This window comes from Perca fluviatilis, chromosome 18 (assembly GCF_010015445.1).
Source record: "Perca fluviatilis chromosome 18, GENO_Pfluv_1.0, whole genome shotgun sequence".
Classification (NCBI taxonomy): Eukaryota; Metazoa; Chordata; class Actinopteri; order Perciformes; family Percidae; genus Perca; species Perca fluviatilis.
In genome coordinates, this window is record NC_053129.1 from 11,527,857 (window position 1) to 11,544,682 (window position 16,826).

A 16,826-nucleotide genomic window follows, 5' to 3' on the forward strand; every position below is an offset into this window, starting at 1 on the left:
GGGATTTTTATAGGCGTACAGTAGTGTCCAGAAAATGAGTCATGCTTTTTGGGGATTTAAACAGTCTCACTCCTAGCGTGCCACAACCGTGTCTATCAAGCTGTGGTCTTGCTCCAGGACTGCCCAATATTTAGTGATACAACAGTAGTATTGTTCCTGTTGGTTTTTCACATATTGGTTTGATGTATTTCCTTCATCATCATGTATGTAATGGTCTAAAGCACAGTTGGTTTGGTCACTGCGGCGAGGTACGGTTGGCATTGCTGTAATGCAGCAGGGTGTTTCCTCTCTTCTTAAGCCATCAGAAGATTACTGACTTCACTCTGTTATTACTGAGGCCACCAGGAACTACTGGCCTCCAAATTACTCTGTAGATGGGGTTTCCAGTTTCCAGTTAATACTGCTGTAAATGCTAAACTTTTGTCATGTCTGGAGCATGACTGCAAATGTATTGTTAACTAAAAGCCAGTTGTCTTTATTTGCAGCTAACTGATTGAAATTGTTGCAAAACAATATTAGCTTTTTGAATGTTTTTAGCCTTACCCAGCTTTTTTCTTTTTCCTGGTTTGACAACAAAGCGAAAGATATGGCTTCAAAGCCTGAGGGCAAGGAGTAAAGTTGCACTTTGCTGTCAACACGTGAGAAAAACCATACATGTGTGGTTTACATACCCCGCTATCAAATTATGGGCATTGAAGGTACACAGAATGAGATAGCTCGGCATGACGCATAATTGACTGTGCAGGATGATACAGTGAGCAGGGTATGAGGCACGGCTGACAAAGCTTACCAGTAGAACCTGATAGTTAAGGCCTGTCTGAATATGCCTGCTGGTGAGTACTGACAAAACACTGCAAGGATCTCAGCCTAAAAAACACAAAAAAAACGAGACTTCGAAAAAGAAGAAGCGGTTTTGGGTTTCCTGCTGCCCTGTGGCACAGCAGAGTGAGACATGTTTACTTCCTCAAGCTGCTGACCTACCCTAGAAAATGTGAAGTTAAAGTGCCCATATTAAGAAAAAATCACTTTTTCTGGGATTTGGGGTGTTATTTTGTGTCTCTGGTGCATCCACCCGCATACAAACTTGAAAAAAAAATAATACATCCATGCTGTTTTGAGTGAGATACAGGTTTCTGATTAGCCGGGAGACTTCTTCTTAACGAGGGCGCACTTCCAACTTTGCTTGGAATACCTGCAGACGAGGGACATGTAAGTAGTTCTATACAATTTCTTTTGTAGATTAGGGTGAACTTGTGTGTGTTGTAGTAGTGTTTTGCCACTGAGAACGAGGTGGCTAACCGCTAGCGGCACTAGCAGCAGCGGCACTAGCAGCAGCGGCTCTAGCAGCGCTAGCGGTTAGCCACCTCGTTCTCAGTGGCAAAACACTACTGCAACACACAAGTTCACCCTAATCTACAAAAGAAATTGTATAGAACTACTTACATGTCCCTTGTCTGCTAGCGCCGCTAGCTAGTAGTAGTAGCTAGCTAGTAGTCCTTACCTAGCTACTGCGCATGTGCGACTCCCAACAGACATGGGATAGAAGTGAGATGCCTCACTCTGTAGCTAAAACAGAGAGCTCAACACACAGGGTTAAAAGAGTAGCTGCAGCAATGTGCAGTACAACAAAAATATAGTGTTTGTTGAAAATTAAACCATGTAAACCTATTCTGGTACAGCCTCAAAATACAATGAACCTGAAAATGAGCATAATATGGGCACTTTAAGGTGGATTTTTGTTGAGGTCAAGTTGGATCCATGCACGTTTAAACATGCTCTCCATTTTATTATGCACTCACACCTTTTTAATGTGCTTAGATAGCTTATTAGATTCGTATAGCTGTAGAATCTAATCTCCATCCTTCAGGACAGCTTTGTAGTTATATTCAGGAGTAGGCTGGCTGTCTAAAATAGCTATTGATCTCACCCACTACTCTGACATCCAGCCATTTGGGTTTCTTTGCACATTTATGTATATTTTTATATGACATTACAGGCTGTGTGCAGAGAGGGAGTGCATCTAATTTGAATCCAAAGTGCTCAGCATCTGTGAATATCATTTGTGTTGTGTCTATATCTCGGGATATCGTGCAGATTATGTAAGACTTTTTTCATGAGACATTTATAGTAGGATATGTGGGTTAAAACCACGGATATCCCCCCTTCCATCATGCTGGCTCTATTGTTACCGCAGACACCTGTTCTTATATGATTCACTCTGAAAGAGCAGTCCATGATATCCAAGTCAGCTATTACTCACTGTTCATACACTCAATACATAGACTCAGTATTTACTAGAAACAGGAGAGATAATGGCAAAAGAGCATTGAGATTGGCTCAGAACGGGGACTTAGAGGTCACCGTCACTATACCGTTTTTTACCATCATGATCCCTACACCTGGGGCTTTGCTGTGTGAATACAACACTACACAACAGAAACCTTTGGTGAGATTTTTATACAAATGTTACATCTCTGGACAACTTGAGACCAAAACAAGTGTGCATGTGATAAAGTATACAACTCTCCGTACCACTCTTTCTCTGCAGAAGGCACATGTCAAAGCATATGGTGTAATTGCACAATCATCGTGACTTCTGCTAACGAGAGGCTGCTTGCATGCAGCCCTTGCCTTTTGGCTTTGGTTAAAGTAAAGTGCTAAGTCAATACACCACATGGCTGTCAGTTAAATGTTAAATGCTCAATTTTCCAGCTGAAACTCATCTAAATCGAAATGGTATGATGTGGTATGTGTATTTCAGTCGACTGTATAAGCATCGTAATGCATCTACCACCTTACATAAACAGTTCTAAAGATACATTACGATGTGGAAAAATCACAAGCTGGGTAAAGTCATGTGGCCCACAACACCAATGCTGCTGATGGCTCCAGTATTTTAACCGTACACTATGTAATATACCAGGGGTCGGCAACCTTTTTAACACAAAGTACCAACAATGTTGTTGTTAATCAGTGTGCCATATCAGCATTAAGCCTGCCATCATTTACCAGGCCTGTTTAGGCAGTGTTATTTTTTTTCCTTCTTGCCGCATGTGTGTAGAAGGCAACGAGTACTAGCCAATCAGAGGCAGAGTAGGGCGGGTCTTTGCGGAATGCGGATGGGGGAAAAGTAATTTAAACTACTGTAATTAACAGGCTGTGCTCCAGCCAATGGCTGCGAAAGAGGTCATTTGGCATTGAAACATTTCCGAAAATCTCTCCTGCACACTTATTGCTAGGGTGCCATTGGTTGAGCTACCGCGTGCCTAAGGTTGCTGACCCCTGTAATATACAGTATGTAAAATATTAAAGTGTCACTCTGACTATTTTATACATTAAGGTCAGTTTATTTGTCACAGAGAGTACTACTTACTCTGTGAAACTAGTTGTCTTATGTCTTCTGTGGCTCTGGAGGGAGCTTTCCAAAGGGAAAAAAGTAACCCTGATGACATCATCAGGGTTATCTGAACTTGCACTTAAGACTTAAGTTTTTTACAAAAGCTTGCCTTATAAACTGGAGGTGTGTGGTTTGATAAAGATGGGTATCTAGGAGGCAGAGGGTGTCTTGTGAAAGAAAAACAGTATTTAGTTGCATTATGGGAAATATAGGATCCAGTGTTTATGGAGCTTGACCCATACTAGGGACCAAAGGTCAGGATACCTCAGTGTCGACTGCATGGATTTTGATTGTTCTTCTTTCTTTCTTTTTTACTCTTGTCTCTCACAAGTCCCTCAACTTCAAGGGAGCGCCATAATAAATTGCTTTAAAATATTACATCTGCATTTTCTACTATCAATTTTACCCCTGATTCAACACTCAAAACATTTACACCTTGGTAACATGTGAGAAGTGTCTACATTATCTGGGTAAAGACATCTGATCCACAGGCCAACTGTTCTCATTAACTTGATTCTTCCTGCATTGTGCAAATTGGTTAGGCAGGTGCTGGCATGTTGCAGGTAGAGGAAAGCAATGCCATTTATTTTGAAACAACTTTTTGTGAGGTAAGACTTGCTATCTTCTGCTGCTGCTTGTAGTTTTCTTGACTGGCAGAAAGAGGTGAAGTTATGTGACCTTTCAACTTGCTGGGCAAATTTGTTTGTTAAGAATGTGGTCAAACTGCACAGATTGTATTGACACCTAGGTGACATACAATCATAATGTGAGCCAGACCACCTCCAGATGTGGTCTAACTGTGTGGTTCAGGTCACACTGCGTTTTGCATGCATTTACACCTTGCATTAGCATATGTTTTTCCATATTCAGATCAAATACAGATTGCATGTTAATGCTAGGTACTGTGAGTAAATGAGGCGATAATACCCACTGCAGACTGAAATGAGGTATGGGGAAGAAATCTGATAATGATTTGTTTTTATTTTATTTGATCTATATCATCAATTCCAATGTTATTTATTAAATGAACGCCCTGCCGTTGCATTCTTTATCTCCCGTGAGTGATTGAAATTGCAGCAGTTATGCAAGAGCTGAGTGGTGTTTTGCTTTCTATTAGACGTAAACTACAGTAAGTTTTTCTTTCCCTATTTTCCAGTCTCAGTAGGTTTTAACACATCCAATATTTAGCTGAAAGATAATTACAGCAGCTCTGAAGGGAATTTGCTCATCAAACCAAATATATTACATTAATAGCGCACCAGTGGAAAAATCCAGGCCCAAAACAAAATTGCCTGGCAAGTAGTTCAGTAAATACAAAATGTGTTAAAGTAGGCCTGACATAGCTGGCGTCTCACCAACACCAACAAAAACACTGCTGTGTCTTCCAGGTTGTGTGTCAATATTCTTTTTCAAGCAAATGAAACAAGAAGAGTCAAACACCAATATGTTTAGGACATTAGGTCAGGGCTTGAATAATCTATAATATAAACCAGGTGCGGTTTTATTTAAAAAAAAATGGCATCTGTTCTGTGCTGCCGAGTAAAGCTCATCTACCCTCTCCTTAAAACCCCACTCCTAGCATACCATCATGTTAATCTCTGTGAAATACCGGTGGTTTAGTTTTGAACCCTTATCACACAATACCACCCTAAAGTTGTGGAATGTTTCATTGTCATGCAACCAATCCTGAATGACAAGATTCTATTTTATTTTTATCTCCTTAGAGGATTTCTATTTAAGTATAATACCTTCAGCATTAAGTTCAACGCCACTAATTGCAACACGCCTTGAGGCTACTGTGCAACCATTGGAATGTTTGCAACATGCCAAACCACTAGACAATTTACAAGGAACAACGTGCAAATTCTAAAGACTTTTGTAGTACAAGGAAAAGAGAACACAACATTGTTATCACACACACGCTAAGCAGACGTATATCACTTTTGCATCACTTTAGATAAGCCTTTCCCAGAAGCTGCTCACTGCATTCAGGTTCTTAGAATCTGTGTGCTTCATGTGCGCCGTAAAATATGATGAATCGTTTGCGTTTGTGAGATAAATTAGATTGTCTGTTTTATATTTTCTTGCTCTTTTTAAGAGTAAAAAAAGATGGTTTCAGAGAAATGTATTTGGGAAATTTCAAACACTCATGTAAAATATCCATGGTTATGTAAAGAAAAGCTATTAAAATAGTATATACAAAAATGAGTCAAAACTACGAATGGTTCATTTTAAGTTTTGAGGGTTTTCAGAGGAAGGCCTCATCATAATAATGTTTCCCTCATTGCCTAACATCTAAACTTCTGTGCTTGGAAAACATTAGCCAGACTGCGACTTTGCAATGTGAAAAAGTATTTTCATACAATTTTGGAGATCCCCCCCCACAACCCAGATTTCAGTCCCACGCCTCTTCTTTTAGATCCGGGGGTGGGGGTCTTTCTGGTTTCAAATGAAAATACAGTGTGCAAAAGCTGCGCTGATCTGGTATGAACAAGCCACACTTTTTGTAAAGTAAGAAGAAGAGGTGGGGAAGAGGACAGGAAAGGGGGAGGAAAGTGAGAGGTATCAGGACAGATGGGCATCTACATAGCTGTGGGGGGTTGCTTTCTAGGTTGTGAAATTGCAAAGGAGGTGCAGATGCTCTTGCAACATAATCTGGAAGCATTTTATTGCTTTGCCTTTTAGCCATTTATTTAACTGAGAAATTATAATAAGGCCTTACGAAAATGTTTGATAGGTTAATGGTTTATTAAATGAATGTAATCTGAACTCCTCAAGTCGTGCAATGCATATTTTAGAGTTGCAAAATCCATTTAGGAAATGTTTGTCTTTATCCTTCTGCAGCACTGTTTATTAAGAATGAATACTCGTGGTTGTGCATGAGTGGACAAATCTTTTGCAATACTGGATTTTGCATTCATTTTGAGATTATTCACTTTGTTGTCAAAATACCTCATTAAATGCATGGTGTATGATTGTGTCATATTTCAAACATGTGGTATAGTGGTTAAATACAAATACTGCCATGAATGTCATCTATGAGTATGTCACACACCATATAGTTTTTAAAACAGGATAATGACGTAGCAAACAAAGACAGGGACTTTTTGCTATAAAACCATAACATAAAGTTTTATAAGATAACCCCTGTTGGCATCTCGGACCTAAGATTCAAATATTAGTTATCATGATACCACACCGACTAGCCTTATGAGTCATTATCTAAATGGGTCAGTAACTTTTAAAGAGGAAGTGAACATCCTTTATTCATCTGCAACAGCTACACCTGGGGACAGAGGGGAAAGCCCAGATGACACATGTACATTTGTACGTTTTCTTTTTTCAGGAACACGGAAATGGGAATTGAATGTTTATGAAGTGATCTGTCTGCGGTTTTTTTCAACAAATAAAAAAAAGACAAAACATGCTCATGTTCCATTTGAAGGTGGCATTATTTTTCACTTGCCATGTGATATGGAAAAGGAAACGTGGTATCATAAGAGAATCTGTTTTCATTTTGTCTCAGTAACATATTATAATTTTAACTTCTCTTTGCAGGTTATGCAGAAATGATGTTTGGCGTCTTTTGCAGGCAAAAGAAAGCTGCTTGGTTTACACAAGATTAGTAACATAATAGCTATTGTATCACTAATGTTAAAGGACCCATATTGTAAAGAGTTAGATTTCCATGTATTTTTTTATTATAAAGGTCGGGGTGCTATATAAATACTGTGAAAGTATCAAAACGCTCAAACCACAGATACATTCACAAAGCCCTTATTCAGAAACTGTTAAACAAGCCGTCAGGACTTCCGTACGGTTGTGATGTCACAACTATACAATATAGGTAGAAAATGCTGCTACTGTGCCGTTATAGTCATTCCCCGGCTGCAATGATGCTGCAGAAACTTCGAGAGCACAGATGCGGAAGACCTGGAAATGCTGACCAATCAGAGCAGACTAGGATTATTTAGGAGGGCAGCTTAAAGAGACCGGCGCTAAAATGGAGCATTTCAGACAGAGCACATAAAAGCATGTAAACATGTTGTAGTAGAAACCCAAAATACAAATATAAACCTGAAAATGAGCATGATATGGGACCTTTAAATCTTAAATAACAAAAAGGGAGTTAAATTAAGTAAAATATTTTAAGATCCACACAGGTAGCATAGGCCTTTGCACAGTAGATAGTTTGACTTGTCACAGCAGGGAAAGCACAGGTGTGACTAATGACATTAAAGATGGCACCTTTCCTTGTAAGTGTTTCAGAAAGTCAATGGAGCAGCATGCACAGGGCCTTTTTCATGTTAGACATTTTAACATGTCACAGTAGGGAAAGCACAGGCTTGACTAATAAAATGAATGATTGGCCCAAGGTAGTGTACATGCTGGCTCACTGTCACACTGTCACGGCTTACTGGGACTTTAGTATGTATATCAGTATGACAAGTCCCAATTTCTGCCTATATCTTATGCTAAATTCCTATTCCATACTACATATTAATGTGTATATTAAGATGCAGTATCCATATTCATATATACTTTTTTGCTGTTTGTATAGACTACAAGACATCAACTTAACTGTTTCATACACAAACAGGAAATGATAAAATACTTTGGTTCAAACAGACCCCACTGCTCTAGGCCTATGTGTAAACATACTATTATTGTTACTAATGCATTCCAGAGTTAATAGCATGTTTATGTTGAAGCTGGTCAAGGTATAGCTAATTTTAACTGTTTAATTTACTGTGGGGTAGTTACACTTTTTGTATGATGATCATTTATTTTGAATGGAAATGTTGAATCTGCAAAGTAGCTAATAAATATGCTCTGTCAAATAAATCTGAGTGGAGTAAAAAGCAATCTCGCTGTATATTTCCTTCTCAAATGTAGTGGATGTATATTATAAAGCAGCATGAAATGGAAATACTCAAGCAAGTTCAACTACCTCAACATTGTACTTACGGTAAGTACAAAACATTAGGATGTTTTTCTGACGATACAGCGTGTGAGTATATCACCATGGAAACGATGCAGGCCTCTGACACCGGATGAAGTTCGGATGCCATCAGTTCAACTTCCGGGTGAAAATATTGTGCATGAAGTAAAATCTGCTTGCAAATTCATTTGGACGTCTTGGCCAACTTAAACTTGTAAAATGTCCCGAGGCTCAAGTGCAGGGTTTGATCGGCACATCACCATCTTCTCTCCCGAAGGAAGACTCTATCAAGTCGGTCAGTATGCGGATCTGTTTAGACAAAAGCCGGCTTGCTTGTTTGCTAGCTAGCTAAATGCTCTGTCATGGTTCGTTTAGCTTGACTTGTAGCTGATAAATAACACCCCGCCAAGCGAAAGAAGTATCATATAAAGCCGTTAAAGTCGTGTTTGTTGTGCGCCCGTTGTTATTTTACGTCTACTTTGCTCATGCTTCAATTAAACAAAAAGTGTGACTCAGAATGGCTAGCTGGCTAGTAGGCTAGTTAGCATGTTTAGCATTGCAGTTGACGTTAGTCGAGCTGATTCATTGCTGCAAGTGTCAACTTGCCATTGAGTTAAATATTAGGGTAAAGTTTAATTTTGTTAAATATTTCTTTTGACTAATGCATCTCAATAATGGTAGCAAGCGTTGGTTGGGCTTAAAGTTCAAATCCACTCAAGAAATTAAGCACATACGTTGTTTCTTGCAGTTTATTGTTTAGTTAGTGAAATTGATCCTATCTTTTCTTAAGATGAACTGGACATGGACAGGACTTTTGTTGATGTCATCTTATCAACAACGTTTAGGAGAAAAATCCTGAAGCTGCTCCACAGTAAATCACAAAACAAATCTTATAGGGAGATCCCTTGATGTGCAGCCATGAATTCTACAAGTGCCACTAATTTGGATGCAACATCTCAACCAAAACGTGGCCAATCAGATGACACCGTCCTTTGCTTGTTGCTTCAGTTTTCGCACTGAAGGAAACCGCTGTCTGTTTGTAGACTACATGTTGACTCTACTATTCAAAAATCTTTGAATGAAAGGTGCTGCTTGGTTTTGTTACTATTCCTTTACATGTATCACTGTTGTCGTCTTAACATGTAAACTTAAAGACACCCTCCTGTCTTGCTTATTTGCAGAATATGCTTTCAAGGCCATTAACCAAGGTGGACTCACGTCAGTAGCAGTCAGGGGCAAGGACTGTGCAATTGTTGTAACACAGAAAAAAGTACCGGTGAGTTGATATCAGGTCTTTGTTTTCACACTGCTGTGACAGTGGAAGCACTGTGAGCGTTGTGATACAAGGTGCATGATAACTGATAACACATGGTCCCTTTCCCCCCCCCCCCCCCTCACTAACATCCATACTGACCACATGTAAAGACTCTTTACATGTGAAGACTCTTTACATGTGGAATTATTGTATTTTCATGAAACCTTGAAATTATTCATTTATTTGTTAGTGAGTCAATGCAATTTGGAATTTTCTATCCTAGCAAAATGCTTTACAGTGCACCTCAGTGTCTCTCTACTGGGACATCTTAACCTACTGGTAAAATACCTTACATTTTTGTATGTATTATCATGTTTTAAAGGGGCTGTACTTGTAATACAAAAAACAAACAAAAAAAACAAAACAACAGAGGACAGAGATTGCCTCCACACGGCTCTCACAGACAATACGTGACGTTTTTTTCACGGCCACATACACTAACATCCACGCACGGCAGGACCGGCTATCAATCCTAGGAACAGAGAAGCTTGGATTACAACACACACAAAGGCAGGGTGACTTCATTCTTTGCTCAGGACGCCATTTCTCCACTATATCTTTACATAGCAAATAACTATTTGCTGCTGTGTTAGTGTTTTAAATGTCGAGCACAGCCTCTTAAAGAGAACAATTATTTAGTTAGTATGAAAAATGTTGAAATATTGACTGGTGTGAAAAGTGCAGAAAGCGCATTTAATATTTGTATTATAAGGCTGCTATGCCACTTATCACACACACATTTATTTTCTTTTAAACCCTTTCTTTCTTCAAACAGGACAAGCTTCTGGATGCCGCCACAGTGACCCACCTTTTCAGAATAACAGATAATATTGGATGCGTAATGTCTGGCATGACTGGTAAGAAAAGGACTTCTCACTTGGCAGGAGACCTGTTATGTTTTTGAAGTGGTCAAACCAAGTAAATAATTGCATTGGAGTGTACTTTTAGCAGTCTGTTATTAATCATTAGGGTTTGTCCAGGAATTTATCTTTGTAAAATTGAATTCAAAAAATACTATATGCAAAAACCTGGGTGAAAATTGGATTTAAAAAAATTTTTTTTTTTGCATATTCAGCAGTGTGTTTGTATCTTCTTATTCTTATTATTATTGAATGCTGCTCACTGTAAACTTGCCACAGTTGTGAACTATGGTGGTCAGCATTTTCTTGCAGCAGGAAATCCAGCAGTTTTTCGGCACATGGGAACAAAAAACCCCAATGAAAACACAAATACCTCTTTCAAAAAATCCCAAGTATTTTCAGTTAAAATTGAAAGTGATGAGTCTTACGGATCATTTGACATCTCTGTTTTCCTCACTTACAGCATTTACTGTAGCTGATGGTTTCTCTTCTCCAAACAACTAGACATTAGAGATTAGAAGCACCAATATGACTGGGGGACAGTTTAATGGGCGCTCTCTGAACAAATCACCCACTTTTCCCTCCTTTTCACCCTGATTTCTCACAGCTGACAGCAAGTCCCAAGTCCAGCGAGCTCGCTACGAGGCAGCCAACTGGCAGTACAAGTACGGTTATGAGATTCCAGTGGACATGCTGTGTAAGAGAATCGCTGACATCTCACAAGTCTACACGCAGAACGCTGAGATGCGACCACTGGGATGCTGTAAGCATTTTTATTCTTTTACAGTCCGGTTTGGGAAGGACTGGGTGCCGAATTCAATACTTTTTAGGCACCGACCGAATTGCCTCCTTAGTATCGAGTATCGAAAAATGCCTAGTCATTCAGTACCACATTTCAATACCTTTTTAAGATTAAATGTCATCAGCGTCAGTGAGCCGATATATCCACGACATTCCACTTCCGGGATTGGTCCGTTGCCGCCGGAAATTCCACCGGACAGCTAGCTAGACTATCTGTCCAATCTGAGTTTTCTGTTGCATGACCAAAACAACTTTTAAACGTACACATGATCCTTCCCGAGGCTATTTTGCAGTGGCGTTGGGGCTCCGTACGGCGCTTAGCGCCGCCCAAGATGATTGTGATTGGTTTAAAGAAATGCCAATAAACCAGAGCACGTTTTTTCTCCCTTCGCGGAATGCTGTGTGGGCTCACCAGACCGTCCTCCGCAGCGCCGTGGAGGAAGGTCTGACAACGCGAGACTAGTGAGCAAATAAGCATGCGGTGTGTTTCTGCCTAATAATGCTTGTGATTGGCTGTCTAACGTTACACGTCATAGAGACCTGCAGGAAAAACTCTTGTTACGCACAGAGACGGGCCTCACGTAGTAGGAGCTGAAAAATAAAGTAATGTTTTTTTAATTTCTTTTTGTTAAAATAGTTTTTTATGAAGTTATCAACTTGGAAACAAAGGAACAAATCCCGCACTCTGCTCTTTCTATAGCATCACCGTTTATTTACAAAAAAAACTGTACGTTTCAGTCCCTCCGTACCTTCATCAAGAAAAAAGTATTGTTCAGGAACCGGTATCGAAAATCTTGGAACGATACCCAGCCCTAGGTTTGGGGTTTTCTCATGACGGTAAAGTTCTGCTCTGGCATTAGAATTCTATAGGTGTAAAACACTGAAGCCAAATGTCCCCGTCATTGTCCTCTCCCGTTGCTGTTGCCTGCAGGTATGATCTTGATCGGCGTAGACGAGGAGCACGGCCCCCAGGTGTACAAATGCGACCCCGCGGGCTACTACTGCGGCTTTAAGGCGACCGCCGCTGGAGTGAAGCAGACGGAAGCAACCAGCTTCCTGGAGAAGAAAGTGAAAAAGAAACTGGACTGGACCTTTGACCAAACTATTGAGGTACAAGAAATGGCCTAACACGCATGTAATACAGGTTGATAAGAGAGGACTACGAATGTGAAAGTAACCTTACAGGTGGTTTCCAGCTGTGTGACTTCTCTGTTTACAATGATTTTAATGTTAAGTAAATGATTTAAATATGATGTAATAGAAATGTCATAAACACAATCTTATCTCATCTTTTCCTCCCTTCAGACGGCAATCTCTTGTCTGTCAACTGTTCTCTCTATTGACTTCAAGCCCTCTGAGCTCGAGGTGGGCGTGGTCACAACGCAGGACCCCAAGTTCAGGTAAAAGACCGGCGTAACGGGGCGATTTGGCAAATACCACTGTTACACTTGTAAGATGAAAAAATAGTGACTTCATCATTCAAAATGATCTCTCTTATATTATCTTTTGGTTTTTAAAGTGGATTTTCCCATAGTGTTTAAAGGTGTTCTAAGCGATGTTGGGTGACGTCACTTCTTGTTGATGTTCATAGTATTTTCAAACAAAACGGAGGCTAGCTCGCCCCTCCCTTCCGCGCACTAACCCCCCAACCCCCACCCCAAATCCTTCTTGTCGATTATTGGCTATTGGTTTATGTTTGGTGGTGCAGGTTGGCGCAGTTTGTTTTTGTTGCTGTTTGTGGAGCCTGGGCTGTCTACAGAGACCGCGTTTTTTACAGTGTGTTCAGGGGGACAGGCAGCTAGCGGATAGTGAGTAGATGTTTGCTTGATGTGACAAAAAATGTTCTAGCCTAAAAAACGCATGACATCCCCCACCCAGGTGCTCTAAGCGATGTCATGCGTTTTTTAGGATAGAACATTTTAATCACAAAAACATGCTCTTCTATCCGCTAGCCTATAACTACACGTAAAAATGCGGGTCTCTGTAACACCAGGCTCCACAACGGCAACAAAACAAACTGCGCTCTAACCTGCCTAACGATAACAATGTTCCAGCCAATAACCGTCAAGAAGGAGCTGGTTGAGCCATCACTGCATTAGCGTTAGCACGTAGGCTACTTCCACAATGCATATTCATGACTCAACCAACTCCTTCTTGTCTGTTATTGGCTGGAACACTGTTTGTTATGGTTTGTTGTGCAGGTTGGCGCAGTTTGTTTTTGTTGGCATTTGTGGAGCCTGGGCTGTCTACAGAGACCGCGTTTTTTTACAGTGTGTTCAGGGGACAGGCAGCTAGCAGATAGTGAGGAGATGTTTGCTGTATGTGACAAAAAATGTTGTAGCCTAAAAAACGCTTCCCATCACTTAGAGCACCTTTAATAATCAGTTGGTCATTGCTGCTTACATTGAGCGTGATATACAGTACAGGCCAAAAGTTTGGACACACCTTCACATTCAATGAGTTTCCTTTTTATTTTTATGACTATTCTCACTGAAGGCATCAAAACTATGAATGAACACATATGGAATTATGTACTTAACAAAAAAGTGTGAAATAACTGAAAACATGTCTTATATTTTAGATTCTTCAAAGTAGCCACCCTTTGATTTTTTTATTAATAAGGGAATAAATTCCACTAATTAACCCTGACAAAGCACACCTGTGAAGTGAAAACCATTTCAGGTGACTACCTCATGAAGCTCATTGAGAGAACACCAAGGGTTTGCAGAGTTATCAAAAAAAGCAAAGGGTGGCTACTTTGAGTAATCTAAAATATAAGACATGTTTTCAGTTATTTCACACTTTTTTGTTAAGTACATAATTCCATATGTGTTCATTCATAGTTTTGATGCCTTCAGTGAGAATCTACAATGTAAATAGTCATGAAAATAAAGAAATTTAAAACTTTTTGCCCGTACTGTATGTCTAATGGTGTGTTCACACCAAACATGAAGCGAGCGCAAAGTCAATGCAAAGACGCAGATTCATGTATTTGCGCAAATACGCAAATTAAATATTTCAACTCAAGCGAGAAATATCGCTATCAGTGTTGCGTAGCATCGCCCTGATCTATCCGAACTCCATTCAGAAAACAAGCATTTAAAAAGTAATTTCCTGGTCGTCTTGCGAACAGACCTGACAACGCACGAATTACGGTAAGACTATTTATACAAATCGGCGTCGCGACGTAGTTATTATTGCCTACTCTTGATCGCTTTTTTTGCAATTTGCGCTAGAAGCGGCAGTCATCCAGTCACGCTTCCTGGAGAAGGCGGAGAAATTCACCGAGCTGTGTGCGCCTCCGGATGATGGTATTGAACCCAGACACGACGGCGTTTAGTTTTCCCACGTATCTGGGACTTCCACAACAGGCGCAAAGCAACAAGACTGGTTATTTTGGCCATGGTTAATGGCGGAAAGAAACGTTGGTGCCTACAGCTCTACACCGGCGTTTCTCACACGAGTAACGCAAATAAACACAAATGATCCCAATACGATCCTACAGTCAAACTAGCGTGAGTAACGCAAGTTTGGTGTGACCACAGCATTAGTTTTCAGTCAGAGGGACTGTTTTAGCAAATATATATATATTGGCACTGGTTAAAGAGGTACCATCCACCTGATGACACGGAAGCTCATTCTCACTCTGTTATGATGCTAGGGATGCAACCATAAAAATTCATTTCATTATTGATTAATCTGCTGTATAATCAATAAATTGTTTTGTCTATAAAATGTCAAAACAGTAAAAAAAAAAATGGCATTTATAATACAATGTACTATAAATGCCATTTTTTGTATTACATACAGATGTGTAGCCTGATGTCATGTCATACTCAGATTCTAGTCAGAATCTGAGTGTGATGCTGCTCCACTGGGCTGTGATTATGGGGCGTATTTCAACCGAACCAGGAAAGTAAATGCCTCTGCACTCAATTGGATGGACCTACAACCAATCACAGCAAGGGAGTATGTCACGTATTGCGCCCCATCTTCTTAGCGACCATCGCGGCCAAGCTGATAAATTAAACTTTTGCCGAATCCCGTAGGAAGGACGGCAAAAAAAAAAACGTCTTTCCGATCGACAAATGCCTTGATTGCAGTTCTCCGTTCCTCTTTTAAAATGAACGCGCTGTCGATATCTTCTATAACGGACGCGATGGCGGAATCTACACACCTCAATTCTCCAGCGGCAGCCATCTTTGTTGTAAACAAAATCAACCCAAGCGCTCTTTGGTGACGCGGTTGATTACTGTTGATCATCTGTCCATCATCGTATAAAGCCCGCCCTGACAGTTTGATTGGTCCGAACAGCTCTTGTTCGAGCATAGTTGCACACCGAACTTCCCGACCTCAAATGCTGTGGGCGGGGCTAAGTTCGGCTAGCATCCAGGCTAACGGATGTGTACTAAAATTGCTCCTTTTCTTCAATCGACAGTCTCAACAGTCCAGTTACTATCACATGGCAAAGAAAAGCCTAAAATACCCTTATTCTCTGTCAGTCAAGGAAACCCATTTATCGATGAACGGTTGCAGCTCTATTTGATCTTAAAGTGGCTGTTGAATATCCGAGTCACGCTCCGCCTGTCTTCCCTCTCCAGGATTCTGACAGAGGCTGAAGTGGACGTCCACCTGGTGTCCCTGGCAGAGCGGGACTGAGCGAGCAGAGACGCGTCACCTGTTTGATTAAGTTAGAGCATGATGGGATATGCAGTTCCCAGACGGAGGCTGGTGTTATCTTTGTTTGCTGTACATTTACCCCACTGTTTCATTCAACAATAAAAAAAAAAAGTTTTTTCGAGTAAAATAACATTGTCTTTATACCTACTTCCTATTTATTGTGAAGATGAGGAGTTCTTTTTTGCACACGGAGATGTTTTTAGAGTATAGTAATAGAGAATTTGTATGTAAGCTTTATTTTTTTACTCTTTGACATGTAAACAGGCCTCTGTTCACATGTGTCAGTTGAGTTTAGCAGCAGAGGAAAGCGTTTATGGGAACATGATCGTGTGCAGCGCGCTCTACCTCTGAGCTTCCTGTTGTGGCTCTGAATGCACTATAATCATACCGAGGTGCTGTGTGTGTGGAGAGGTTGTTTTACTACGCAGTGATGTATACCTGATTTGACCTCATTTTCTCAACATTTTAGCTTCTTTCTTTCTTTTTACGCACATGTTGCATGTCAGAAATAGATTGCTTTAACTTACCGGATATATCATACAAGTAGTTTCTCTTTTGCAAAGGGAAAAAAAATGGGGGGGGGGGACGGGACAGTGGCTGAGAATTCTAGTCATTGACCCTGTCAAAGCTCATAATTGAGAAGGATTTGTCATCAACTTATGATCAGAAATGATGATCATCAGCTTACCATTCACAGTGCCCCACCCCCCCCACCCCCCCAGTATTTTCCCTCTAACTTCTCTTGTTCTTGTTCATGTTTAAATCCTTTGTCTCTTATATAATTTCCACTGACCTTTTTAAAAACTTTTTCTCCTTGGAAAAATCCCCTTG

At 40.3% G+C, this 16,826-nt stretch overlaps 1 protein-coding gene across 1 annotated transcript; it reads left to right on the plus strand.

Moving 5' to 3' along the window:
* Positions 1 to 8,454: 8,454 nt before the first annotated feature.
* LOC120547310 (proteasome subunit alpha type-6) lies at positions 8,455 to 16,122 on the plus strand. Its single transcript, XM_039782862.1, has 7 exons — positions 8,455 to 8,634; positions 9,521 to 9,615; positions 10,430 to 10,511; positions 11,122 to 11,277; positions 12,247 to 12,425; positions 12,621 to 12,715; positions 15,917 to 16,122. The coding sequence occupies exons 1-7, from the start codon at positions 8,559 to 8,561 to the stop codon at positions 15,972 to 15,974; spliced, it is 741 nt and encodes a 246-aa protein (XP_039638796.1). The 5' UTR covers positions 8,455 to 8,558; the 3' UTR covers positions 15,975 to 16,122.
* The last annotated feature ends 704 nt before the right edge of the window (positions 16,123 to 16,826 follow it).

Coding starts and splice junctions, on each gene's coding strand:
- LOC120547310 (XM_039782862.1), top strand. CDS start 8,559: ATGTCCCGAGGCTCAAGTGCAGGGTTTGATCGGCACATCACCATCTTC. Junction 11,278..12,246: donor GATGCGACCACTGGGATGCT/GTAAGCATTTTT, acceptor TGTTGCCTGCAG/GTATGATCTTGATCGGCGTA. Junction 12,716..15,916: donor ACGCAGGACCCCAAGTTCAG/GTAAAAGACCGG, acceptor TTCCCTCTCCAG/GATTCTGACAGAGGCTGAAG.